Raw genomic sequence first — 25,144 nt, 5'->3', positions numbered from 1 at the left:
GTAGACAAAACAAATGTTCTCTAGTCACTAGATGCGTGTAGAATGATGCATATAGAATTTTGGACATGTACTGCTTTGAACAGAACTTGGTTTCTTTGACTCTCAGACCTTTGAATCAAAGAGTCCAGTCATTTAGAATTGTTTGGGTTGTGGACTCCTTTCGAGTGTCTGCTAAAAACAGCAGCTCTTCCTTGGGAACAGGCACACACTCACATGAAAGCAATTTTGCACACAATTTTTGGGAGCACCTGGTCTCCTAAAGTCCTCCAGGTCTCCAGTTGAGTCCAAAAATCAGGCAACAAAAGCCCCAAAGGCTAAGGTGACCCAAGTTGCCAGTTAATAACATCATAAGGATTGAAACTCAGATCTCTTTACCTGACCATTTCCGGAGAGACAAGCTTAGGGCCGCTTTGCCTGGGTTCAAGCCTGATTCTGCTGTCTGTTGGCTGTGCAATGGGTAAGTTACATCACCCCTCAGGGCTTCGGTTTCTTTTTTCCTTTTTATTGATTGATTATTTTTTAGAGAGAGAGAGGAAGAGCAAGAGAAACATCAATTTGTTGTTCCAGTTATTTACACATTCATTGATTGCTTCTTGTATGTGCCCTGACCGGGGATCAAACCTGCATCCTTGGCACGCACAGGGAAAATGCTCTAACTGAGCAACCCCTCCAGGGCCATGCTTTGGTTTCTGTTTTTGTTTATTTCTTCTTAACTTATCTTTATTGTTGAAAGTATCACAAATGTCCCTTTTTTCCTCCCATCGATCCCCTCCACCCTGTGCCCCTCCCCTCAGGCCTTCACCACACTATTGTCTGTGTCCATGGGTTATGCATATATGCATATAAATTCTGTTAATCTCTCCCCATCCACCCACCCACCCCTGCCTTCCCTCTGAAAGTCATCAGTCTGTTTCATGCTTCTATGTCTCTGGATCTATTTTGTTCATTAGATTCCACATATGAGTAAGATCATGTGACACTTGTTCTCTGACTGGCTTGTTTCTCTTAGCATATACTCTCCAGGTCCCACCATGCTGTCTCAAAGGGTAAGGGATTCTTCATTTTCACAGCTGCATAGTATTCCATGGTGTAAATGTCCAAGAAGGTGCTTGATATGATTTCAATCTTCTTGAACTTGTAGAGACTTGTTTTGTGTCCGAACATGTAGTCTGTCTTTGAGAATGTCCCATGTGCACTTGAGGAGAATGCCTATTCTGCAACTTTGGAGTGGAATGTTCTATAAATGTCAATTAAATCCATCTGATCTAGTGTGACATTTAGAGCCACTGTTTCCTTACTGACTTTTTACTGGAAGATCTATCCAGTAAAGTCAGTGGGGTGTTAAATTCCCCTACTGTGACTGTATTGTTGTCAATCTCTCCTTTAAATCCTCCAGAAGTTTGGGTGCTTTTGCTTTTGTTTTTTGTTTTTTTCAGACTGTGTGAGTCTTTTGTTCTGAGATGGGTCTCTTGTAGCCAGCATATATTTGGGTCTTGTTTTCTTATACATTCAGCTGCCCTATGTCTTTTGATTGGGACATTTAATCCATTTATATTTAAGGTTATTATTTATAGGTACTTATCTTTTTCCGTTTTATTTCTTTATGCCTATGTTTCTCATTCTCTCTATTTCAACTTCTTATTACAGCAGTCCCTTTAATATTTCTTGCAATGCTGGTTTGGTAATGACAAATTCCTTTAGCCTTTTTTGTCTGGAAAGTTCTTTATTTCACCATCTATTTAGAATGATAGCCTTGCTGGATAGAATATTCTTGGTTTCAGATACTTGTTTTGCATCATCTTGAATACTTCATGCCATTCTCTTCTGGCCTGTAGAGTTTCTGATGAGAAATCAGCTGACAGCCTTATGGGAGCTCCTTTGTAGGTAACAGATTGCTTTTCTCTTGCTTCCTTTAAGATTCTCTCTTTGTCTTGAATTCTTGGCATTTTAATTATGATGTGTCTGGGGGTGGGCCTCTTTGGGTTCTTCTTGCTTGGGACTCTCTGTGCCTCCTGAACTTGAGTGACTTTTTCCTAGACCAGGTTAGGGAAATTTTCTGCCATTATTTCTACAAACGGTTCTCTAACCCTTGCTTACTTTCAACCTCTTCTAGCACTCCTATGACGCAAATATTGTTATGATATTAACAATATAAACTGTCCTCCTGCTTTTTAATTGTTTTTTTCTTTTTGGTTCTCTGATTGAGTGATTTTTTTCCTACCCTGTCTTCTAATTTGCTGATCTGACCCTCAGCTTCCCCTAATCTGCTGTTCATTTCTTCCAATGTTTTTTTATTTCTACTATGTTATTCTTAATTTCCTTTATAGTTTCTGTATCTTTTTTCATGCTGTTGAGCATCCTTATGACCAGTATTCTGAACTCTATATCTGATTACTTATCTCCATTTCATTTAGCTCTTCTTCTGGAGAATTCTTTTGTTCTTTCATTTGAGGCTTGTTTTTTGGTCTCCCCATTTTGGCTGCCTGTTTGAATTTGTTTCTGTGTATTAGATAGTCTGCTAGGACTCCCTGTCTTTTGGGTGGTCTCTGGTGCAGACCAATATCAGATGCTGTTTGTGACTGGCCTTGAGTATCCTGTTTGAAGTTTTCCACACTCCACAGCTTCTGGTTCTCCTCTTCTGGGGCTGGGTGTGTTTGAACAGGGCCAACACGTGCACCAAGGTCAGCTTTTCTAAGCCCTGGGTCCAGAAGCAAGTCAGGCAAAGACTCAAAGCACTCAGAGGCTGTTATTCAGTCTCTTAAGGAGCCTCAGGCTGTAGAAACTCCAGAGAGTGGGACTAGAGATTTTCCAGAAGGGTGGGGCTATTGCTTCCCACTCAGGCAAAAGCTGCTTGAAAGGTAAACGTCTGCCTGAGAAAGATGTCTTCTGCTCTATGGGGGAATGACTCAACACCAGGGTCCAGATGGGTGCCCTCTGAGATCTATTCCCCCAGCCAACCCCTCTGGATTCTCCTCACATCACTCTAGTCCACTCTGCCTTCCCTCCACCAGAGCCCAAGGTGAGTGGCTACACACGAAACTTTGTGTGTTGGCCCTTTAAGAGGGTGCCTGCAGTTCCAGCTGTCTCTCCCTGGCAGACAGAAACCCAGCTGCTTTTCACAGCAAGATGTTATGTGGGCACCTTTCTCAGTTCTGATGCTCTGAGCCCAGCTTGGGGTTTAGGCCCCAGAGTCCTCAGTGGGAACCCCCCACAGCTGAGATAACCTTCAGCTGCTGCCTGTGGGAGCCCAGCCAGCCCTCTCACACCTCTGCACTTCCTCCCAGTCTCTATGCGGTCTCCACTTTCCCTCCTTGGTTATGAGGGTGCTCTCCAGCTAGTCTTCAGTTGCAGTAGATGATTCAGAATGGTTTTTCTATATTTTAGTCGTAATTCCAGTTTGGTCCTCGGAGAGCGTCAGTGTAGCTTCCACTCGATCCACCACCATCCTGGATCCAGTATCTGCCTTCTTTATCATAGCCATCCTAGTGTGTGTGAAGTAGTAACTCACTTCCAGCCCCAGCAGCCGTCCGCCCATCAGTCTGTCCCGAATTCCCCATGCTTTGGTTTCTTAATCTAAAGACGGGGATGGATGAAAATAGAACCTTCGTCACTTCCTTTCACCTTGTTAGAGTTTTAGTCATATTTGCTATAATTATTTACAAGTAAGGAAAGGGACACTCAGGGAGACAGGCTGTTGTCCTAAGTCACAGAGCCGAGTCTTGGCACTCATCACCCTGCATCCCCAACTCCTCCTGGACACTCTTTTCAAAGTCATCACCCACCAGGAACTGCTCTCAGGGAGCAGCCTTCAAGTTCGACACAGCAAGCCATCTCTGGCCTGCAGAGGAAGGGCCAGGGATAGGAGCAGGAGGGAGAGGGAGGTCAGTGTTTGAGAAAGGGGATGGAGAGGCCTGGATGCAGTGAAGCTGGCCTGGGAGAGGGGCGGGGCTGCTGCCCAGGGGAGGCTTGGCCTCTGGCTCCCACCCTCTGGGTTGTAGAAACAGCCGGTGGCAGCAGCAGGGGTGAGGGCAGGGGTGAGAGCCCAGGTAGGGGAGGCAGCAGGGGCAGGCTGGACTGGCCGGCTGCAGAGGGGCTTCCTGGGAGTGTCCAGCCACAGGGACTTTGGGGAGCCCTTGGCTGAGAACTCTGAACCCCTCCTCCTTCCCTGGAGCTGTGGGCCGGGCTGCTGGAACACTTTCAGTTTTGTTTCTGCAAGAAACGAAACTCAACAGGAAGACTCTGGAGACAAGAACATGGAGGGATCCTTCCAGGTGTGCAGGAACTGGTAAGGAGCTGCTTCTCCAGCGGCCGCCCGAGGCTGCCTAGGGAACGGGCAGGCAGGATCAGTCTGTTTCTGAAATGAGGAGAAAGGGGCCTAGGTATAAAATCAGGAAGGCACAGGCTGGGTGCTGTGGCTCCTAGGGAAGGAGGCTGAAACTCAGCAGATGCCTGAGATTCACGAGCTGATGAAAAGCAGTCAGTGTTAACTTACATCACTCAGCCACAGTCTCCTTTCACTCCCTCTCCAGATAGCCTAGACTTTCTGAGACCATCCTGAAGCCAAGTAGCCAGGCTAATTGTCCCTGCTGGGCTGTTCAGAGTCCTCACTTGGGGTTCTGATCATATGATCTGCACACCGCTCTGGCACCAGTCCCCCCTCACCCTGAGAAGGAGCTGTGGGGCAGGGGAAAGGAGACTGAGCAGAGGGGCAGGATAGTGCCTCTACCTGAGGGGCACCTGGCCCATTGAAGGGCCTCACTCGCAAAGCTGCCTGCCTGTAGCAGGGACCAGAAGGAACCTTCGCAGAGAACTTTGCTCCAGCCAGACCCTCCCGGCTCTTGGGTGTCTGAACCAGCTCCCAGGAAGAGCTGAGGGAAAAGGGGCCAGGCCAGGCAGAGGGGCGAGAATAGAGGAGAGGAGAGTGAGGCAGCCTTGGTGCCATCTGTCTGGGCGGTGCAGAGCCGAGGGCTTGTGCAGACCAACGGGAGGGAGTCCTTCCCACAAGCCAGGGACTCAGCAGCACACCACTCGTGGTCATTTAGGCCTCTAGGGACACAGGCACTGAGTCTCATTCCTCCCAAGCTACCACAGCAAGAGCTGATTGACGTGAAAGGAGGCATTTCCTGATAATAAATGTTAAGAAACACCCTGCCCAGGACCTGGGAGGCCCAGAAGTTTGTGTTCTTTGGGGTCTCCAAGAAAGGACTCAGCGTCTCTCTGTGGGTTTACACAGGTGAGCCTGGAGGCAGGGGACAGGTGGATGGCCTCTCACTCTCCCAGTCGTGGAGATTATGAAAGTTGGCATTGTCTTTGCAGCAAGCATGGGGGTGCCAGGGCTGGGTTCCCAACCGGCTGTGGGCCAGGCAGGGGAACACTTGAAAACAAGGCAAAATCTTTGAAAGAATGTGATATTTGTTATTTCATTTTTTAAAAACAGCTTTACCGAGGTATAATTGACATACACTGCATTTATGGTACATTTTTATTTATTTCTTTTTTGTTAATCTTCCCCCGAGGATATTTTTTCCATTGATTTTTAGAGAGAGTGGACAGGAGGCGAGGGGAGAGAGAGAGAGACAAACATCTATGTGAGAGAGACACGTCAATTACTTGCCTCCCAAACACACCTCCCCTGGGGTGGGGAACAAACCTGCAACCCAGGTAGGTGCCCTTGAGGCCCTGGGTATAAAATATGACTCTATGTTTTATACCATGAAATAAGCCCGATTTTCTTCCCCCTTCTGCAGCAAAAGAGGAAAGGCCTCTGCCCACCTGGCCCTCCATGAGGCGCACTGCGTGCTGTTCCTGACCCTCTGCCCCGACTGCAGGGAGCCCGTGCTCCAGGGGAAGGTGGACGAGCACCAGGAGAATGGGCACCAACAGGTGCGGCCCCAGGAGGGGCGGAGTGGGGTGCTAGGCGGCGAGGCAGGGTCGGATCCTTGCTGCAGCAGCTGGCCTGGCTGCCGGGGGCAAGCCATTGAGTCCCACGAGCCTCAGGCCCCCTGCAAAGTAGACACAGTAATTCTGCTGATCTCACACTCAACTGGTCTGCCCCTGGTTTTCCCAGGCCCAGCCCTTTCCCTACGGGCCTATGGGTTTGGGCGAGGAGAGGGTCGCGTTTCAGGAAAGGCTGAGTGTGCTTTTGAGATTTGTGAAGAGAGGAAGCAGGAGAGGAAAGCTCTAGAAGGCAGTCACGCCCAGGCCAGTCCAAGGCTGGCTTTTCTTTCCTGCTCTTCCACGTGAGTCCTTCCTGGGCCCCTGGTCTGTCTTTCTGGAGATGCTCAGGCTCAGGCATCCCTTTCAACTCAAAGGGTCCCCCAAATACTTCTTGAACGTGGGGATGGTACCCCAGGGAGACTAAGGTATCCACACCTGACCCTGGCCCCTAAGAGCTCCCAGAGCCACACCTGCAGCATGTGAAGCCAGGAGGAAGCTGCGGGTGCTGGGTGGACCAGCGTCTCTCTCTCTGTTCAGGTCGGGTGTGCGATGTGCCAGCAGAGCATGCAGAAGCACCTGCTGGAGTTTCATGAGGTGAGACTCAAGTGTGATTCACCCTTTACAGCCAAGCAGCCAACCTGGGAGGAGCGGGAGGGGAAGAGGGGCCTACAGTGAAGACTTCCACCTGACCTCTCTGCTCCCCCAAGTAGGCTTGGGCAACAATGGAGAGCTAGTTCACCAGAGGGACACAGCCTCCTGTCCCCCAGATGCTGGTCAGAAGGCCTCACCATGGTCCATGAGCCAGGAGACCTCAAATTCCCTGAAGAGGGTCCCCACTCTGGCCCGTCCCATCCGCTTTCCTATTGGCTTCAGTCCCCTAGGGAAATAAGCTCATGTCCCCAGCTGGGCTGTAGCCGCTGCAGGCCAGTGACCGTGCTGTCCTGCCCCCCTTCCCGCAGACCAAGGAATGCCCGGAGCGCCCCGTTGAGTGTAAGTTCTGCGGGGCAGCCGTGCGCCTGAGCAAGCTGGAGATCCACGAGCACCACTGCGGCAACCGCACGGAGCTCTGCCTGGCCTGCGGGCAGCTGGTCGTGCTCCGAGTGCTGCCCCAGCACAGGGACACCTGCCAGAGTAAGCAGGCCCCGCGCGGGACAGGTGAGCGGGGTGGGCGGGGAGGGAAAGGGAGATTGGAGGAAAGGGAGCCTCCCCTGGATGGGGTGCAAGGAGTGTAGGCATTCAACAGGACAGATGACATGTGGATGACAGATGTGCAGGCATTGTCTTTGCAAACCCATCTGGCTATTCTAGTTCTAGACCATGTCCTTAGGGTGGCCTCCTCGTGTGTCCGCTGTGCTCTTCAAATGACTGGCCCGGGGACACCAAGGGGCAGCGGTGGGCTGGGAGCTACACTGGTGGATGCAGATGCGATGGAGAGACTGCCCAATGGGAGGCTTCCCTGGAAGTCCTCTGGCACCATCCTGGCTTGGCAGAGATCCGCCTGCCTCCTCTTACAGATGACAGCCCATGCCCAGAGTGAAGCAGAAGGGTGCTAGAGGCAGAAATGAAGCTGAACACCCAAGTTTCCCGACACCAAATCTGGAGCTTTCCCACCAGCAGCAGTGGACAGAAGGGAATTAGCTGTAGCCCCTGACCTTTGGGCCCATGTGGTGGCCCCCCCAGTACCGTTTCAGGTTCTCTGGACCCCGTCACACCTTTATGAGGTGTGTTAGCAGAGGACACAGCCATCAATGTGACAGATCTAATGTTGACTTCACCGGCTGTTTTAATAACATAGCGGTGTGAGCCTAAAATCCCTGGTGAACAATCTCTCCAAGGTGAAAACTGGCAAATGAAAACCTGGAATGCTTGACACTCATGTACATTTCCTTCATTCCGGCGTGGCTGGACTTTAACACAACCCACACAACTTCATCAACACAACTTCAACAAGACAACACAGCACAATCAACAAAGATAGGTACAGTAACCGTTTGAGCCCAGAGCTAAGAAGTTGATGCAATTGAAAGAGGGTCAGACTGGTCAGGATGGGCATCTGTGGTGACATCTCCCTTGTCATCTTACAAACCAGCCCCGCTCCAGGAGATGTGTCTTCCTCAAGGCCATGCACTGCCCTGAGTGAACCTCTGAAGCCATGAGGAAATGGTGTGGGTGACTCGGCCACTGGTTGTTTGTGTGGCTGAGGACACTGCAGTGCAGGACAGGCAGGCAGGCCTGGGACGGTTCACACTTGTGACTACAGGCCCTGCACGCAGTTGTGGGACAGCTGGGCTAGCTGTTGTCAAGGGCAGTGATTTGTGGTGTTGTTTCTGTGTTTATTAGGGAAAAGGATTTCAGTTCCTGAAAGCAGTATCAAGTGTCATTATTGCAACCAAATGATCTCAGAAAATAAGTATTTACACCACATGGTGAGTAGCAATTAAGTTATTTTCTAATGGTGCCCGTAGCTTGCCTGTATTCCCAGAAGTGTAGTATGAAAGGTAGATTCTGGGTCTAGTTTTACATAGTATATTAGAGGGTCTCATATTTATTTTTGCTTTGCTCAAAAAGGGATGTTGTGCGTTGCTTTAGGCTAAGTTGTCATACATAATTGACCTCCTTTTGTGCCAGCTCTCAAGGAGCCTCCCTGACCATCCAGCTATCCCTGATCACCTCTGAGCATCTTCAACCTCAGGGCCTGGACATTGCCTTACTAGGACCTGCCTTATAATTTTCTGTCCCTGTGGGAGTCTTATCTATTAGACTGTGAAGTCCTTCACAAAAGTGAATGACTTTCTCCATCTCCCCACAATGAAGCTGATCTCAGGGCTGGGTGACAAAGGGGGACTCTGTAGAGGTGTAATGATGCGATTGATTGATTGATTGATCGATTGATTGATTGATTGATTGATTTTACCTGGGAACACTCACAAACTCTTTCCTCCATAGCTCTAAGCACCTCTTGGTGCATTGGCTATGCCAAGTCACCCCCTTCTCCTGCAGGGTGGAGCATTCTTCCTCTGGGGAAATGTACTCGGCTTCTCTCCTCCTGGAGCAGAGGGCTGTTAGTCCTTTCTTAACCCTTCAATTCAGAGAACTGCGAATAGTAGAATTAAAGGAGCCCTAGGATGATCTAGATCTTTTTGTTTATTGTGGTAAAATACACATAACATGAAATTTATCATTGGCGACGCTTAGTACTTTCACAGTGTCCTGCAGCTATCACCTCTGTCTAGCTCCAGAACATTTTCACCACCCCAAAAAGAAACCCTGTACGCATTAAGCAGTCGCTCCCTACTCCTTCCTATCTGTAGTCCCTGCAAGCCACTAATCTGCCTTCTGTCTCTAGCGATTTGCCTATTCTGGACATTTTATATAAAGGGAATCATATAATACATAGCCTTAGGTGACTGGCTCTATCCCTTAGCACCCATGTTGCAGCATGCGTCAGTGCTTCGTCCTTTTGTGGCCTTTTGGTATTACCACACTGTGTTTATTCACTCCTCTGTCGATAGACATTTGGGTCATTTGCACCTATCGGCTCCTTGCTTTTTTGAAGTGTGGCCCGTGGGCCAGCAGCAACAGCATCCCCTGGGAGCTTGTTAGAAGTGCAGTCTCAGGACCTCCCCCTCGAAAGGACAGGTCGGAGTTTGCCGTTTCACAAGATCGCTCATGTTTCGAGTTAGAGAAGCCCTGCCCCAGCCTTCGCCGCACAGTGAAACGCCCTGCGCATTTGTTTTCCTTGACACTGATGTAATTCAGTGACATAAGCGGCCCGTCACTTGTTTGACTCAGAAGATACTCTGAGTCCAACGCCAGAGGCTGACTATGTCCCTGCAGGGGGTCCAGCCTGACAACCTAGGGGCCCACGCTCCTGCTCTCTGTAGGTGCGACTGGATTCGTGGGCAGAAACTGAATTTTAGCGCTGCTCTGCCACGCACTGGTTGTGCGGTTTCCCTGGGCCTCTCTCGTCTTTTGAGGAAGACGGGGATAGTGATCTGTCTACTTCTTCATGAGAAGACAACGTCCACGACCGCGTGTGCATTTGTGTGCTCTGCATTCCCTCCGGCTGGCCCTGGGGGAGCTTCCTGCGGTCCTGACCCTGGGGTGCCCCGCGCCCCGTCTTTCCTGCCTGCACTGGGCCATTGCCCCACGGCTCCAGCAGCCGCCCCTCTCCTGCAGCAGGGAGACGTGCGGTGAGCTGCACATCTGGGCAGCAGCAGCCTCAAACTGTTCACTCCAGGATGTTCTAATATTTGTTCTGACAGGTTTTTAAAGGGGTCCTGGTGACAGATACTTCTATTGACGGCACAATCTTCGGCCTTGCATCGAAAGCATTCCCTCTCTCCCTTTTTAGATTTGCAAAGTAGAAACTGAAGTCGTTTATACCAAGTGGTGTTATGGTTCTCAGTCTTTCACTTTATATTACCATGACCCAAAAGCAGAAAAACAAAAACTACTTCTCCCTTGATCTCATTTCCTGTCAGCTACCATCTTCTTTCTTTGTTCCCCTTTGTAACAAAACGTTTGGACAAGTTGTCTGCAGTCACTGTCGCCCTTTCTTCTTTGCCCATTCTTGCACCCACTCCAATCTGGCTTTTGTATCCCCCCCTCCAAAAAAAACCCTGCTCTTGTCAAAACCAATAACCTTCACAGTGCGAAAGGCAGCGGTCCAGCCTCAGCCCTGTTCATGAGGAGGCCACTGCTCACCACTCCCTCTTCTTCATTTAATTTCAATTCACCTCCTTTTTGGCCTCCAGCGTACCATACTCTCCCGGCCTTCAATTACCTCGCCGGTCTCTCCTCTTGCCCCCCAACCTTTTAATTTGGGAGGCCCTAGGGTTCAGTCTCTGTATTCTTCTCTATCTATACTCACTACCTCAGTAATTTCATCTAGTCTTATGATTTTAAAAGATGCCTCATGTAGGCAGGCACTTGCAAATCCATCTCATTCCAGACTTTTCTTTCAAACTCCAGACTTATATTTTACTGCGTACTCTGCATCTTCACTTAAATGTTTCATAAAGAACCTCTTTAAAAATGTAACCTCTCCCCGTCCCACATTTACCATGCCCCGTACCTTTCTCCACTGTTTTCTTTCCATAGCTTTGATTGATTTCTAACATTATCTAATGTACTTATTTATTTATTTATTTATTTATTTATTTATTTATTAAATATATCTTTATTGATTTCAGAGAGAGGAAGGGAGACGGAGAGAGAGATAGAAACATCAATGATGAGAGAGTCATTGATCGGCTGCAGCCCGCAACCCGGGCATGTGCCCCAACCGAGAACCGAACCCCGATCACCTGGATCCTAGGTCGATGCTCAACCGCTGAGCCACGCCCGGCCGGGCCTGTGCTTCTTTTTTGTAGCCCTTACTTGTCTCCTACCACCCCAGTTAAAATACTAGCTTCACTGCTCCCCTTCATGCTAACTGCTCCCAAGTCACAAATGCTCTACTTTCTAACTGAGATATTTCTCCTGGCATTAGCTCCATATTTCTGAAGTACCTTCTCATACTGCTATAGGGAGATGGATTTCACTTGATTACACCACCTACCCTTAAACACACCTCCGAGTTTCTTCTCTATCCTTTCAATTAATTGGTATCGCCCATCCTGGTTAAACCTGTAATCAATGTCATGTTATTATGACCATATAAATACTATAAATGGCTATGTCATACAAACTATAACTGCATTTGCTTTCTTGTACAATTTTTTGTTTTCCCTGGAATTAATAATTGCTTCAATTTTTCATTTGCTTCACTTTCTAGGTACCTATCACTAAGTCATGCCCAAAACTTTCTGCCACATCTGAAAACTTCCCCCTCCATACAATCAAACATGTAAAGTACTCTATTCATTTAATTATGGGGGCACATGACTCCCCAGGTCTGATGAGTAGCTGTCATTCTGGGAATTCCTTCTACTCTCTCCAGCATTAGAGTTTATTCCACAGATTCTAGGTTCTGATTTTTTTTTTACTATGTCTTTATTGATTTCAGAGAGAGGAAGGGAGAGGAAGGGAGGGAAATAGAAGCATCAATGATGAGAGTCACTGACTGGCTGCCTCCTGCATGCCCCCGACTGGGAATGGAGCCCGCAACCCGGGCATGTGCCCCGACCGGGAATCGAACCTCCATCTCCTGGGTCATAGGTCAATGCTCAGCCACTGAGCCACGCCGGCCGGGCTGCTCCTTCTTCGGTAGAGTGTATTCTTGAACAGTTTCTTGAGAACTAAAGCATGGGAAACTAATTTTTAGACCTTATATGACTGAAAATGATAGCTTAGATGGTTATAGAGTCTATCTACCATCTAAATTTTGTAATGGTATTACAAAGATGTTCAAACAAGTACAAAAGTAGGAGGATAATATAATAAACCCCTAGGTATTCATCACCCAGATATACCAATAATCAAGTTTTCAACATTGCTTCATCTATCCTTTTTTTCTTTTCTCGTTTCCAAAAGCGTTTTAAAGCAAATCCAGGATAGCCTGTCATTCCACCCATCGACCTTCAACATATGTCTTAAAAAATAGTAATTTTCTTACTTAATGACAATGCCTTCGTCATTCTCAACAATATTAAAGTAATTCTTTTCTACCATCTTTTCTGGGCCTCCCATGGACCACGCTTGTTCCTTGCTGCTGCTGCTTCACTTGCCGTCTATTGGGTTGAGCAGATTTTCATTTTCTTTCTTTTCTACTGATTTGGCAATCTTGCATTCTATTTCTATCATTTTTGGAAATATCCATAACATTTTAATATGAATGCTTGACTTAAAGTCCAATATTAACCATATTCCCTAGCTTTCTAATAAACAATATATGGATTTGCGAACATGTTCACTCTGATGTTCTACTCTCACCTGATATGCAAATGCTGCTGGAATAATTTCGTTCCACCCCCTGCCTGGTCATTATGATTATTGTTGTTGTTTTATGCAATTCATGCCTGTTTGGATGTACTCACACGTTTACCTTTTTCTTTGAATCCCAAGCTTTCCTTTGGGGGAAGATTTCTCTCTCCCTCAAATACTTCTCAGTAGTTCTTTCAGCAAGAAACTGTGAGGAGATCTTCACTTGCCTGAAAACGTACATCTTTTTTCTGCATTCTTGAGCTGTAGTTTAGCTGGATATCAAATAGTACATTAACAGTGATTTCCTCTTAATATTTTGAAGATTATTCCACCATCTTTCAATCTCCATGACTGCTGTTGAGAACCTTTCCATGTCATTGTCTGCTTTCCATGTAATTGTCGTTCCTCGTAAATAATCTTTTTCTTTGGTTGATTTCAAGATCCTCTTTGCCTTTTGATCTTCTGTGGGTTCACATACTGCTCAGAACAATGTGCTCAGATATGTTTTTTCTCTCTTCCTCAGGATTTCTCCTGCCTGAATCTAAGTATATGTCTTTAATCAGTTAAGGAAAAGTCTCAGCTCTAATCCCTTTGGGTCCTCAATATTCCTTAACTCTCCCATGTTCTCCCCACTCTTTCTGTGAAACATAACAGATGTATATTAGGCCTACTCGGTCTAGCTTCATGTCTTTTAACTTTTCACATTTTCTACCTCTCGTTCCTATATTCTGGGGAACTTCCTCAAATTCATCTTTTATTCTGATCTGCTGTTTTCAGCCCATCCATTGAGGTTCAATGTATTTTTCATTTCTAGCTGTAGTTCTCCCTCATTCAAATTTTCCTACTCTTTTTTCATAGGGTCTTATTCTTTTCTCTTGTTCTAATCATTTTAATTTATTTTTTTGACTGTCTCCATTCTATAGCTTTATTATCTGAACTTCTTGGAGGCTAATCCTGCTACTGCTTGTATCTATGACTCCCACTCAAGTAGACTGTCTCCTTATATGTTTGTAAGTTTGAATTATGAGTTTCTATTTATTGGGACTCCACCTGTGAGAATCCTGTATGACCTAGTTTGAAGTTATATATCCTCCAGACTGCCATACATTCCAACTTTTAGGTTAATTCATCTGCTTGGATATTCCCACACCATGAGACTAATGTAAATATGAGCCCCAAACACAAGGATGGCATTGCACCTGTGGTTCTGAGTTTTCAGGATCATCCGTTTTTCTTCCCCTCACTCAAGTTCCAGCTCAAGGCAGGCAACCTTCCTTGCCACTTTTCTTACCCAATTAACCTTTTCTTTTCTCTTAGCCACCAGTTTAGCCTTCAAGGTGCCCAGCTTTATGCAGAGAAAGAAGAATCTTACTTTCAATTCCCCACCTTGTGTGGATGGGACTTTTCTCTCATCCAAGGTCACAGTTACAAAATTGGCCCCACATCTCCCAAAGTGTCAGCTCATATGCTTAACAGGTTAGGTCTTCACCCTAGGACATGGAGCTTGCTTGCTTTCTTACAGTCAGCTATCAACTTCAATGAATGTTTGTCATATTTTATCCAGTATTTTTCTAAGGCTTCTCGGTGGAAAGTTTTCAGGTTATCTAGTTGATTGTATTGTCCAACCATTAAAGCCAAAGTGATTTTTAACTTTGATATATTACTCACAATTGCAGGATAAATGTCGCACCATCTCAGAGTCTGCAAAACATCTTCCAGTTGAAAAGCCAAGAAATTCTCCTCCATCCCTCCCAAGTCAGGCTGCTGAAAATCAAACTTCCACTGTAAAAAAAGATGTTCGACCAAAGACGAAAAATATAAGCAGATTTCCTCTTCTTGCTGAAAATTCAACAAAACAAGCACCAAGTAGCACAAACGAAACCCTGAATCTGCCTCTGAAGTCTGAGCACAGGCCCTGGATCACCTCTTCTGTAGATGAAGCACCCTATGACATCCTGAGGAGATGTCCTCAGTGTGACATCCTACTTCCTCTGCCCACCCTAAACCAACATCAGGTACCGGTCTCTGTTCTCTCCTTACCTGGCTATAAACCATCTGGACAGGGTCTAGAGAAATCCAGGAGCTTCGGGATGTTTGCAGACACTGCCGCTGGAAGGGCCCTTCCCTGTCCCCTCCCTCTCTGTGCGCCCACCTCCTCTCTCCTAGCCCTTCCCACCTGGCCTATTTGCACCATCTCCCAGGGCCTGGGCCACCTCTGAGGCAGAGCCAGCTCTTTCATCCCTGTATCTCCAGTTCCTGGCCCAGGGGCTGACCACAGCAAATGCTTTCACCAGTTGAGTAAATGAATGAGGCAGAAGGCATCCAGTCTAGCTCTCTCCTAGTGTAAGTAAGGCCACGGAGGCCCAGAGATCAGAGCCTTATTCAAGATCCTAAATCAGTTGGTATCTTGCTTCTAGCAGACTGAGGTTTACCTCCAGCAGATCAGGATTTGCAGCCTCAATATCCTGAGTTTTCCAACCTAGATTATTTTCTAGTAAGAATTAGCATTAGAGGTAGTTAACCATTATGTGCCAGTTACAATGCAAAGTTCTTCACAAATGGTTAATCCTCATTTCACATAATAGACAGATATTTTACCCATATTTTACAAGTAAGGGAACCAGACAGAAAGGTCAGGTGGCTTCCCCAGGATTATGCAGTTAGAGAGTGGCAGAGTCCAGCCTGGGATCCCCATGTATATAGTTCCAAAGCTTATGCTCTTAAGCTTCACTTAAGGGGGGGGGGGGGCTTTCACTATTTGTTTTTCAAAATCCATGGCATAATACCATACAAAGATATATACAGGCAAAGCTAGTCCTCCCCGCTCCCACCCCACCTTCCAGTCCCATGCCCTGAGATACCAACATCAGCAGCCTGGCGGGCGTCCTTTACAAGCCTTACCTTTGTTCACACAAACCTGGACAAACCTATATGGGGTTTGAATTATCCATTTTCCCCATATATTAGCTTCCTATACTTATTTGCCTTTTTCACTTAATATGATGTACACTCCTTACAAAAAGTTAGACCTAAATCTTTATTTTCTAACTTAAGCATCTATATATGCACATAAGCACATACTTTTACAGAGATGGGTGAATTTTATACTTGCTGGGGTGTTATCAGTGCCATATTCTCTTTTTTTGTATTTTAATTACAGTTTACATCCAATATTATTTTGGATTATTTTCAAGTGTACAGCATAGTGGTCAGACATATGCTTTACAAAGTGGTTCCCCTCAACGTTTCAAGTACCCTTGTAGCGCCACACAGTTCTTACAATATTATTGACTATATTCCCTATGCTGTACTATACACTCCTGTGACTATGTCGTGACTACCAATTTGTGGTTCTTAATCCCTTCACCTTTTTTATCCAGTCACCCGACCCCCTCCTCTCTGGCAACCATCAGCCTGATCTCTGTACCTATGAGTCTGTTTCTAATTTGTCTTTTCATTTATTTTGTCCTTTAGATTCCACAGTTAAATGAAATCATGTGGTATTTGTCTTTGTCTGACTTATTTCACTTAGCCTAATACCTTGTAGGTCCATCCATGCTGTTGCAAATGGTAAGATTTCCTTCCTTTTATGGCCAAGTAATAGTCCCTTGTGTAAACGTATTACCATCCTTTTTTACCCACTCGTCTACTGATGGGCACTTGGGCTGCTTCCATATCTTAGCTATTGTAAATAATGCTGCAATGAACATAGGGGAGCATATATTCTTTCAAATTAGTGTTTTGGGTTTCTTCAGATATATACCCAGAAGTGGAATCACTGGGTCAAAAGGCAGCTCCATTTTTAATTTTTCCAGGAACCTCCACACCGTTTTCCACAGTGGCTGCCCCAGTCCGCATTCCCACCAGCAGTGCACAGTGGCTGCCCCAGTCCGCATTCCCACCAGCTGTGCACAGTGGCTGCCCCAGTCCGCATTCCCACCAGCTGTGCCCGGGGGCTCCCTTCTCTCCACATCCCCACCAGCACTTGTTTGATGATTTACTGATGGAGCCATTCTGGCAGGGGTGAGGGGATGTCTCATTGTGGCTTTAATTTGCATCTCTGATGATTAGTGACATTGAGCATCTTTTCATGTGTCTCTTGGCCATCTGTATGTCCTCTTTGGAGAAGTGTCTATTCAGGGCCTCTGCCCATTTTTAAATTGGGTTTGTTTGGGTTTTTTGTTTGTTTTTGGTGTTGAGTTGTATGAGTTATTTATAAATTTTGGATATTAACCCCTTATCAATGTATCATTAATGAATATCTTCTCCCATTCATCAGACTGTCTTTTCATTTTGTTGATGGTTTCCTTTGCTGTGCAAAAGCTTTTTAATTTGATGTAGTCCCATTTGTCTATTTTTTCTTTTGTTTCCCTTGTCTGAGGAGATATATTAGAAAAAAATATTGCTAAGAGAAATGTCAGATTTTACTGCCTGTTTCCTTCTAGGAGTTTTATGGTTTCAACTCTTACATTTAAGTATTTAATTCATTTTGAGGTGTGTGTGTGTTTTTTAATATGGCATAAGAAGGTGGTTTCTTTTCTTTTCTCCCCTTCCCTTCCCTTCCCTTCCCTTCCCTTCCCTTCCCTTCCCTTCCCTTCCCTTCCCTTCCCTTCCCTTCCCTTCCCTTCCCTTCCCTTCCCTTCCCTTCCCTTCCCTTCCCTTCCCTTCCCTTCCCTTCCCTTCCCTTCCCTTCCCTTCCCTTCCCTTCCCTTCCCTTCCCTTCCCTTCCCTTCCCTTCCCTTCCCTTCCCTTCCCTTCCCTTCCCTTCCCTTCCCTTCCCTTCCCTTCCCTTCCCTTCCCTTCCTCTTCTTTGTCTGATTTTCCCAGCACCATTTATTGAATAGACCATCTTTACCCATTGTGTGTTCTTGCTTCCTTTGTCATAGGTTAGTTTACTTTACAGGCGTGGGCTTATTTCTGGGCTCTCTACTCTGTTCAATGGTCTACGCACCTGTTTTTAAGCCAGTACCAGGCTGTTTTGATTACCATAGCCTTGTAGTATAGTTTGACAACAGGCAGCATGATACCTGTGACTTTGTTCTTCTTTCTCAAGATTGCTGTTGCTATTCAGGGTCTTTTGTGGTTCCATATAAAATTTTGGATTATTTGTTCTACATCTGTGAAAACTGCCATTGGTATTTTGATAGGAATTGCCTTGACTCTAAAGATTGCTTAAAGTAGTATGGGCATTTTAATGGTGTTAATTCTTCCAACCCATGAGCATGGTATATGCTTTTATGTATTTGTATCTTCTTTAATTTCTTTCTTCAGTGTCTTATAATTTTCTGAGTACAAGTCTTTTATCTCCTTGGTTAAATTATTCCTAGGCATTTTAATTTTTGATGCAATTGTAAATGGGATTTTCTTAGTTTCCCTTTCTTATAGTTCATTATTGGTGTATAAAAATTCAACCAATTTCTGGATATTTATTTTATATCCTGCTACTTTACTGAATTCATTTATCAGTTCTAGTCATTTTTTGGTAGAATCTTTGTGGCCTCTATATACAGTATCATGTCATCTGCAAATAATGACAGTTTTTCTTCCTCCTTTCCAATTTGGATGCCTTTTATTTCTTCTTTCTGTCTGATTTCTGTGGCTAAGATTTCCAGTATTATGTTGAATAAAAGCGGTAAAAGTGAACACCCCTGTTTTGTTCCTGATCTTAAGGGAAACACTGAGTTTTTCCTGGTTGAATATGTTAGCTATGAGTTTATACTATATGGCCTATATTATGTTGAGGTACTGCCATATTCTCTTACCTCCCAAAATTTGTTATTTCCTTCCATACTTTCCTTCATTCTTATATAACAGGGTTGCCGAATTTAGCAAATAAAAATATATTACTTGGGACAAAAATAATTACAAAGTAACAGCATGAGTCATTGCCCTATTATATAACCACGTACAAACATGCGCATTTGGAGTCCGATTATATATATTTCCTTGCAACTTAATGTTATGATTTAGCAATACCCAAGGACATTCCTCCCTCCAAGTCAACATGTGGTGCTCTCTCTCTCTTTTTTTTAAGTGGCTGCATAAGAGTCCCTGGTGTGGGTGTTCTCTCATCAGCCCATCCACCCCACTGATGATGACAGCCTTTAGTAAACATTGTCCCAAGTCCCCCACAGACCCCTCTTGGGCTCCATGCCTTTTCTTTGCCATCTGTAGTTCAGAGTTTGTGCTCCGGGAACTAGGATAGCAATATCCAGAGATACCCCAGGAAGTAGTGCTTCCCACTTTAAACACATCAAACTTTTTTAATATCCATTTCTTTAGGAGAAATGCTGCTGGTTAGCTTCATCGAGAGGAAAATAAGTGAGAAACTCCAGCTAGATTTGGAAAAGAAAAGGTAATCCAGATTTAGAAGATTTACTGGTCTCCCTGCTTACTTTGTGTGGTAGCCTTTACTCATAAAAGGAGGTGGGTTTTTCTTTCCATAGGAAGCCTTGGGGTTTTTCCTATGGAAGAAAAGGTTTGATTATAACTATTTCCCTCCTTTTGAACAGAGATATCGGTTTGCCCATGAGCTACAGATAAACAAGGAGAAAAAAAGCCTCCAGCTCTTCTGCCTGAGAATTCTGATCAAGCGTCTGGGCCCGGTGGCTTGGACACCTTGGGGGACCCCAGCTTTGTCCATTTTACATTCCCACCAGCAGTGTATGAGACTGAGTTTCCCCAAATTCCCTGGCCAACATTTGGTGTTATCATGATCTTTTTTTCTGATTTTAGCTATTCTAATGGTACTGTGGTTTCAAATTGCATTTCCCTAAAGTCTAACGATGTTTTCACTTGCTTGTCTGCCATCTGAAATGTCTATTCACGTGTTCCGCCCATTCTCTAAATGGACCGTTTGTTTCCTTTGCTGTTGAGTTTTGAGACATGTATCTATTCCGTGGAGAATAAAAACAGCCTCCTGAAAGCTTCTTGTTCAGTTCATGGTTCTTTAGGGTCCTCACTGGTTTTCCCGGGCAGGGGATGGCAGCGGCTAGGGGAGCTGGGCAGGCAAGGCGAGGGCCAAAAGAGAGGGAGGGAGGGCGGGAGGGGGAGAGGAGCGGGGCTGGGCGGGGGGCAAAGGCTGCCTCAGAGTCCCCGGTGTGGGGGTTCTCTAATCTGTCCCTCCACACACCCCTGATGAAGACAGGCCTCTAGTAAATATTGTCCCAAGCCTCCTGGCTCGCTGGTGAAGCCCAAGGGGGTGCCTTTGAAGGCTGCTGGTAGGCAGGTAGCTGGGAGAAGCCTAGAGATGCGATGGGCAAACAGTGTACACCACCTTTCCGCCTGGCCTCTGGGCTCACCCCTTAGGGCACCAGCCCCCCTGGAAGGAAGGGCCAAGGAAAGTGGGTGGGTAGGTGCTTCCTATCGTCCCCCAGCTGGAAAGGGGGGGAAGTTGTCAAGCTCTGTCTCAGTGGGTGGGTCAGGTTTGCTTCAGGCTTTCCCTTGGGAGCCCATCTAAGAAGGGAAAGGTGGCAGAGCACGTGGCAGTGGATTCTGAAGGGGGTGGCAGAGCAGGTGGCAGTGGATTCTGAAGGGGGTGGCAGAGCACGTGGCAGTGGATTCTGAAGGGGGTGGCGGAGCAGGTGGCAGTGGATTCTGAAGGGGGTGGCGGAGCAGGTGGCAGTGGATTCTGAAGGGGGTGGCGGAGCAGGTGGCAGTGGATTCTGAAGGGGGTGGCGGAGCAGGTGGCAGTGGATTCTGAAGGGGGTGGCGGAGCAGGTGGCAGTGGATTCTGAAGGGGGTGGCAGAGCACGTGGCAGTGGATTCTGAAGGGGGTGGCAGAGCACGTGGCAGTGGATTCTGAAGGGGGTGGCAGAGCACGTGGCAGTGGATTCTGAAGAGGGTGGCAGAGCACGTGGCAGTGGATTCTGAAGGGGGTGGCGGAGCAGGTGGCAGTGGATTCTGAAGGGGGTGGCAGAGCACGTGGCAGTGGATTCTGAAGGGGGTGGCAGAGCACGTGGCAGTGGATTCTGAAGGGGGTGGCAGAGCACGTGGCAGTGGATTCTGAAGGGGGTGGCAGAGCACGTGGCAGTGGATTCTGAAGGGGGTGGCGGAGCAGGTGGCAGTGGATTCTGAAGGGGGTGGCGGAGCACGTGGCAGTGGATTCTGAAGGGGGTGGCGGAGCAGGTGGCAGTGGATTCTGAAGGGGGTGGCAGAGCACGTGGCAGTGGATTCTGAAGGGGGTGGCAGAGCACGTGGCAGTGGATTCTGAAGGGGGTGGCAGAGCACGTGGCAGTGGATTCTGAAGGGGGTGGCGGAGCAGGTGGCAGTGGATTCTGAAGGGGGTGGCGGAGCAGGTGGCAGTGGATTCTGAAGGGGGTGGCAGAGCACGTGGCAGTGGATTCTGAAGGGGGTGGCGGAGCAGGTGGCAGTGGATTCTGAAGGGGTGGCGGAGCACGTGGCAGTGGATTCTGAAGGGGGTGGCGGAGCAGGTGGCAGTGGATTCTGAAGGGGGTGGCGGAGCACGTGGCAGTGGATTCTGAAGGGGGTGGCGGAGCAGGTGGCAGTGGATTCTGAAGGGGTGGCAGAGCAGGTGGCAGTGGATTCTGAAGGGGTGGCAGAGCACGTGGCAGTGGATTCTGAAGGGGGTGCCTAAGCTGGGTCTCTCGGACCTGACAGCCCCCGGGCTGGGTCAGGACGGGAGGCGGTGGACCGAGCCCCAAGTTCAGGGCAGAACCCGTCCCCTGACCAGAGGGAAGGAAGGAGAGTGCCATCCTCACCAGCGCTGGCCGAGCCCCGCCCCCGGGGCCTCCCTGGGCCGTCTGTCCGCTCCGGGCGGTCCTGGCGCGGGCCCTGCTGCCCCGACACCCGCGGCTCGGCCCCGCGTCCCGGGCGGATGAGCAGCGCCCCGCAGGGGGGCGCGTCACAAAGGGGGCGCGCGGCTAGGCATTTAGCCTCGGAGAGGTCGGGCGCAGCCGGGGTCGCGGAGTTGGCGCGGGACGGAGCAGGCGGGCGCGTTCCGGTCCCTGCAGCCCCAGCGGGGCGCCGCCGGAGCGGGCGGGCCAGCGGGTCCCAGGTGGGCGCAGGCGGGGTGCCCCGCAGACACGCGGGCTGCGCGGGGAGGGCAGGGCAGGGGAGAGGAGGGGAGGGCAGGGAAGGGAGAGGAGGGGAAGGGAGGGGAGGGCAGGGGAGGGCAGGGGAAGGGAGGGGAGGGGAGGGGAAGGGAGGGGAGGGCAGGGGAGGGCAGGGGAAGGGAGGGGAGGGGAGGGGAAGGGAGGGGAAGGGAGGGGAGGGCAGGGGAGGGGAGGGCAGGGGAGAGGAGGGGAGGGCAGGGAAGGGAGAGGAGGGGAAGGGAGGGGAGGGGAGGGGAAGGCAGGGGAGAGGAGGGCAGGGGAAGGGAGGGGAGGGCAGGGGAGGGGAGGGCAGGGGAGGGGAGGGCAGGGGAGAGGAGGGCAGGGGAAGGGAGGGGAGGGCAGGGGAGAGGAGGGCAGGGGAAGGGAGGGGAGGGCAGGGGAGGGCAGGGGAAGGGAGGGGAAGGGAGGGGAGGGCAGGGGAGAGGAGGGCAGGGGAAGGGAGGGGAGGGCAGGGGGAGAGGAGGGAAGGGAGGGGAGGGCAGGGGAGAGGAGGGCAGGGGAAGGGAGGGGAGGGCAGGGGAGAGGAGGGCAGGGGAAGGGAGGGGAGGGGAGGGCAGGGGAAGGGAGGGGAGGGCAGGGGAGAGGAGGGCAGGGGAAGGGAAGGGAGAGGAGGGCAGGGGAAGGGAGGGGAGGGGAGGGGAGGGCAGGGGAAGGGAGGGGAGGGCAGGGGAGGGGGGGCGCCCTCCTCACCGGCCTCCTCCTGGAAACTTCCCCATCACCCCCCACCCCCGGAGTGCTCGGGCACCCTTAGGTCTCCTCCCGGGTGAGCAGCTCTGTGATAAGACGGGGTGAACCCAGGTTTGAGAGTCCTCAGGGCGGGTTCGAATCCCACCTCCCCACTTACTGCTCCATCTCACTGGAGACTCCCAACCTTCTGACACCTCTGTTTCTCCATTTGTAAAATGGGCGCGTTCTCACCTTCCCTACAGGATGTTGTAGAAGAACCCAGACACCGACTTAACTGGCGGCAGCAAACACTCGTACAGCATTTACTTTGTGCCAGGCACTGTTCTGGCACTTTCCACATAGCAGCCTATTTAATCCTTTGACACGAGGAGAAAAGTACTGTTATTACTGCTATTTACGTATGTGGAGACTGAGGCACAAAGAAATTAATTAGCTTAAGGTCACACATAGCATTTGACAGAACCAGGATGCAACCCAGGGAGCTACACTGCTGCTCATTGGTGAAGGGGTCTCGGGGGCATAGACGGGGTCCCAGGAATTACACATGACCCTGGACCACTTGCAGTAACTTGCCCAGCCCACCACATATGTTCTCCGAGAGCCACCCTGTGGCTTAAGATGTCTGATAATTCTTCCAACAAGAGGCTTTGCTAGGGCACAGGGTTTCACGTAGCCTTTGAATTGGGTTAGCTTTCCTTGAGCACCTTCTAAGAGCTTTCCTTCCGGCTAAGTGCCCTGGGGACCCCTGGCCCTGGGCAGTCTGTGCGTGACTGAGCCTATTCCTTCATTTGTTACCTGTTGAAGTTCCTACTCAGAGAAATAGTGAATCTGCCCCTAGTCTCAGGGACCGTGTGGGCCCCTTGGGGGAGAAAGGCTGGGATGCAGATCACACTCGGGGATGCCAGTGCCGAGAGGGGACAGCAGGCAGGCTGAACACGGAGGCAGTGGCCCTGGGAACCCCGGGAGCCCTGTTTCCCGGGGCGGGGGGCAGACTTCTGCCAAATCCCCTGTGGAAGTCTGTCTGGATCCGGAGATGGGAGGGCCAGCTGGAGTCAGGATCCCACTTGTTCCACTGGCGATGATGGGGTATTGAGGGCAAAGGCACAGGAGAAGATCCCAAATAAAGTCCTTCACGGGAGCTCGCTTAACGACGCGCATTGCCACTGCGGTGCCGGTGGGTGCTGGAGTGAATTGGAGACTGACGGGGACAGCCACCACGGGCGGCTTCTGTTTGATGACGGATGTAGTGGATGAGATGTACACAGCGTGACACAAACAATGCCTACAAACATTAAATGTACATTTGGCAAGCGTGCGCGCACACACACACAAAGACACACATCAGACACATTGGAAAAGTTGCCTATGGTGGGGGTGATGCAGTGGGACATAGTTGAAAAGGAATGAATAGATAAATAAAGCCAGAGATGTCTTGGGCAGACAAATGTATGTCCTGAACTGAGAAACAGGACTAACTTGTCCTTCAGCACCTGAGGCCTACCACTTATGGAAGGAGAAAAAAGGTATAGGGGAGTTAGAAAGCCCAGGTTCTAGTCTGGGCCCTGTACTAACGTGCTGTGTGACCTCAGGAAAGCCCCTCTGGGTCTCAGTCTCCATCTGTAAAGAAACCAAGTATCCGATCGATTTCAGCTCTGAGTTTTTATGAGCCATTGTCAATAATCCTGGACCACTTGTTAGAGTAACAAAAGCTTTAGGGAGTGGTAGTGCTTGAAGCCTGAAGGATGGGGGGCTAAGGAGAGTTAAAGCAAAGAGGGGAGTTTTCAGGCAGAAGAAACATAAAAGCAAAAAATGATATAGCATATGGCTATAAAAAGGCTGAGGGCTCGGTGTTTCAGGCGGGCCTTAGCCCGGCTCTCCCCTGGGCCTCCCTAGCCTGGCTGGGGTACCACCTGCAATCCAACAGCCACGTCAGAGACTTCCGGTCCTACCCACTTCTGCGTTCCCCAGTTACCTAATCCTATCTTCCAAAGAACTCACAACCCACCCTAGTCCCAGGTTTGAGCCTGAACTCTGCTCTAGACCATCCTTTCTCCCCTCCCCGAGTGTCCTTCCTCAACACTGACCACATCACTTCTCATCATGTGACCCTTTGGCCTTCCCTGGCCCCCTGTGACCTCAATAGAGGTTCCCCACCCTTGTTCTACTGTTACACCTTTTGAATGTCAACACAGCCATCGACGTTATAGCTCAACTCAGTAATTATCATCCAGAGAAGGGGGCTGGCCACGTCAGGATTCCAAAGTATTGGGGAGAGGGGGTAGTGGGAACCCCTGGCCTCTGGGACACAGCCTTCATCACATCATTCAGAAGCCTTCAATCTAGCACACACCTGAACCCTTCGCTACCCCCACACTGTTGTAACCAAGTGCTGGTCTGTGTCCCTGATAGGCCCTAATGGACTGTGACTCCCTGCAGGTGTGGGCTGCAGGGTGACTTTATCATTGCTCTGCCTGCACCAGCACAGTGCCCACTGCGCACTGGACCACAGGGCAGATTCACTCAATTGGGTTTAATTTGTTTGGCAGGTAATGGCTCTCCCTTTTACTCCCCACAGAAAA

At 48.8% G+C, this 25,144-nt stretch overlaps 1 protein-coding gene across 2 annotated transcripts; it reads left to right on the top strand.

The window, feature by feature from the left end:
• The first annotated feature begins 4,002 nt into the window (after positions 1 to 4,002).
• On the top strand, positions 4,003 to 19,726 carry XAF1 (XIAP associated factor 1). 2 transcript variants are annotated; one of them, XM_081161757.1, is made up of 8 exons: positions 4,003 to 4,285; positions 5,748 to 5,883; positions 6,475 to 6,531; positions 6,897 to 7,068; positions 8,278 to 8,363; positions 14,481 to 14,819; positions 19,087 to 19,159; positions 19,317 to 19,726. In XM_081161757.1, the coding sequence occupies exons 1-7, from the start codon at positions 4,254 to 4,256 to the stop codon at positions 19,123 to 19,125; spliced, it is 861 nt and encodes a 286-aa protein (XP_081017883.1). In that variant the 5' UTR covers positions 4,003 to 4,253; the 3' UTR covers positions 19,126 to 19,159; positions 19,317 to 19,726. The 2 variants fall into 2 exon arrangements, with proteins under 2 accessions (XP_081017883.1, XP_081017882.1); XM_081161756.1 differs by having other exon boundaries at positions 4,004 to 4,285; positions 6,897 to 7,092.
• Positions 19,727 to 25,144: the final 5,418 nt, after the last annotated feature.

Source organism: Miniopterus schreibersii (genome assembly GCF_964146895.1).
Source record: "Miniopterus schreibersii genome assembly, chromosome: 16".
NCBI classification, from domain to species: Eukaryota; Metazoa; Chordata; class Mammalia; order Chiroptera; family Miniopteridae; genus Miniopterus; species Miniopterus schreibersii.
This window is presented reverse-complemented; position numbering and strand designations above follow the sequence as displayed.

Coding starts and splice junctions, on each gene's coding strand:
- XAF1 (XM_081161756.1), top strand. CDS start 4,254: ATGGAGGGATCCTTCCAGGTGTGCAGGAACTG. Junction 4,286..5,747: donor TTCCAGGTGTGCAGGAACTG/GTAAGGAGCTGC, acceptor CCCCTTCTGCAG/CAAAAGAGGAAAGGCCTCTG. Junction 7,093..8,277: donor GCAGGCCCCGCGCGGGACAG/GTGAGCGGGGTG, acceptor TGTGTTTATTAG/GGAAAAGGATTTCAGTTCCT.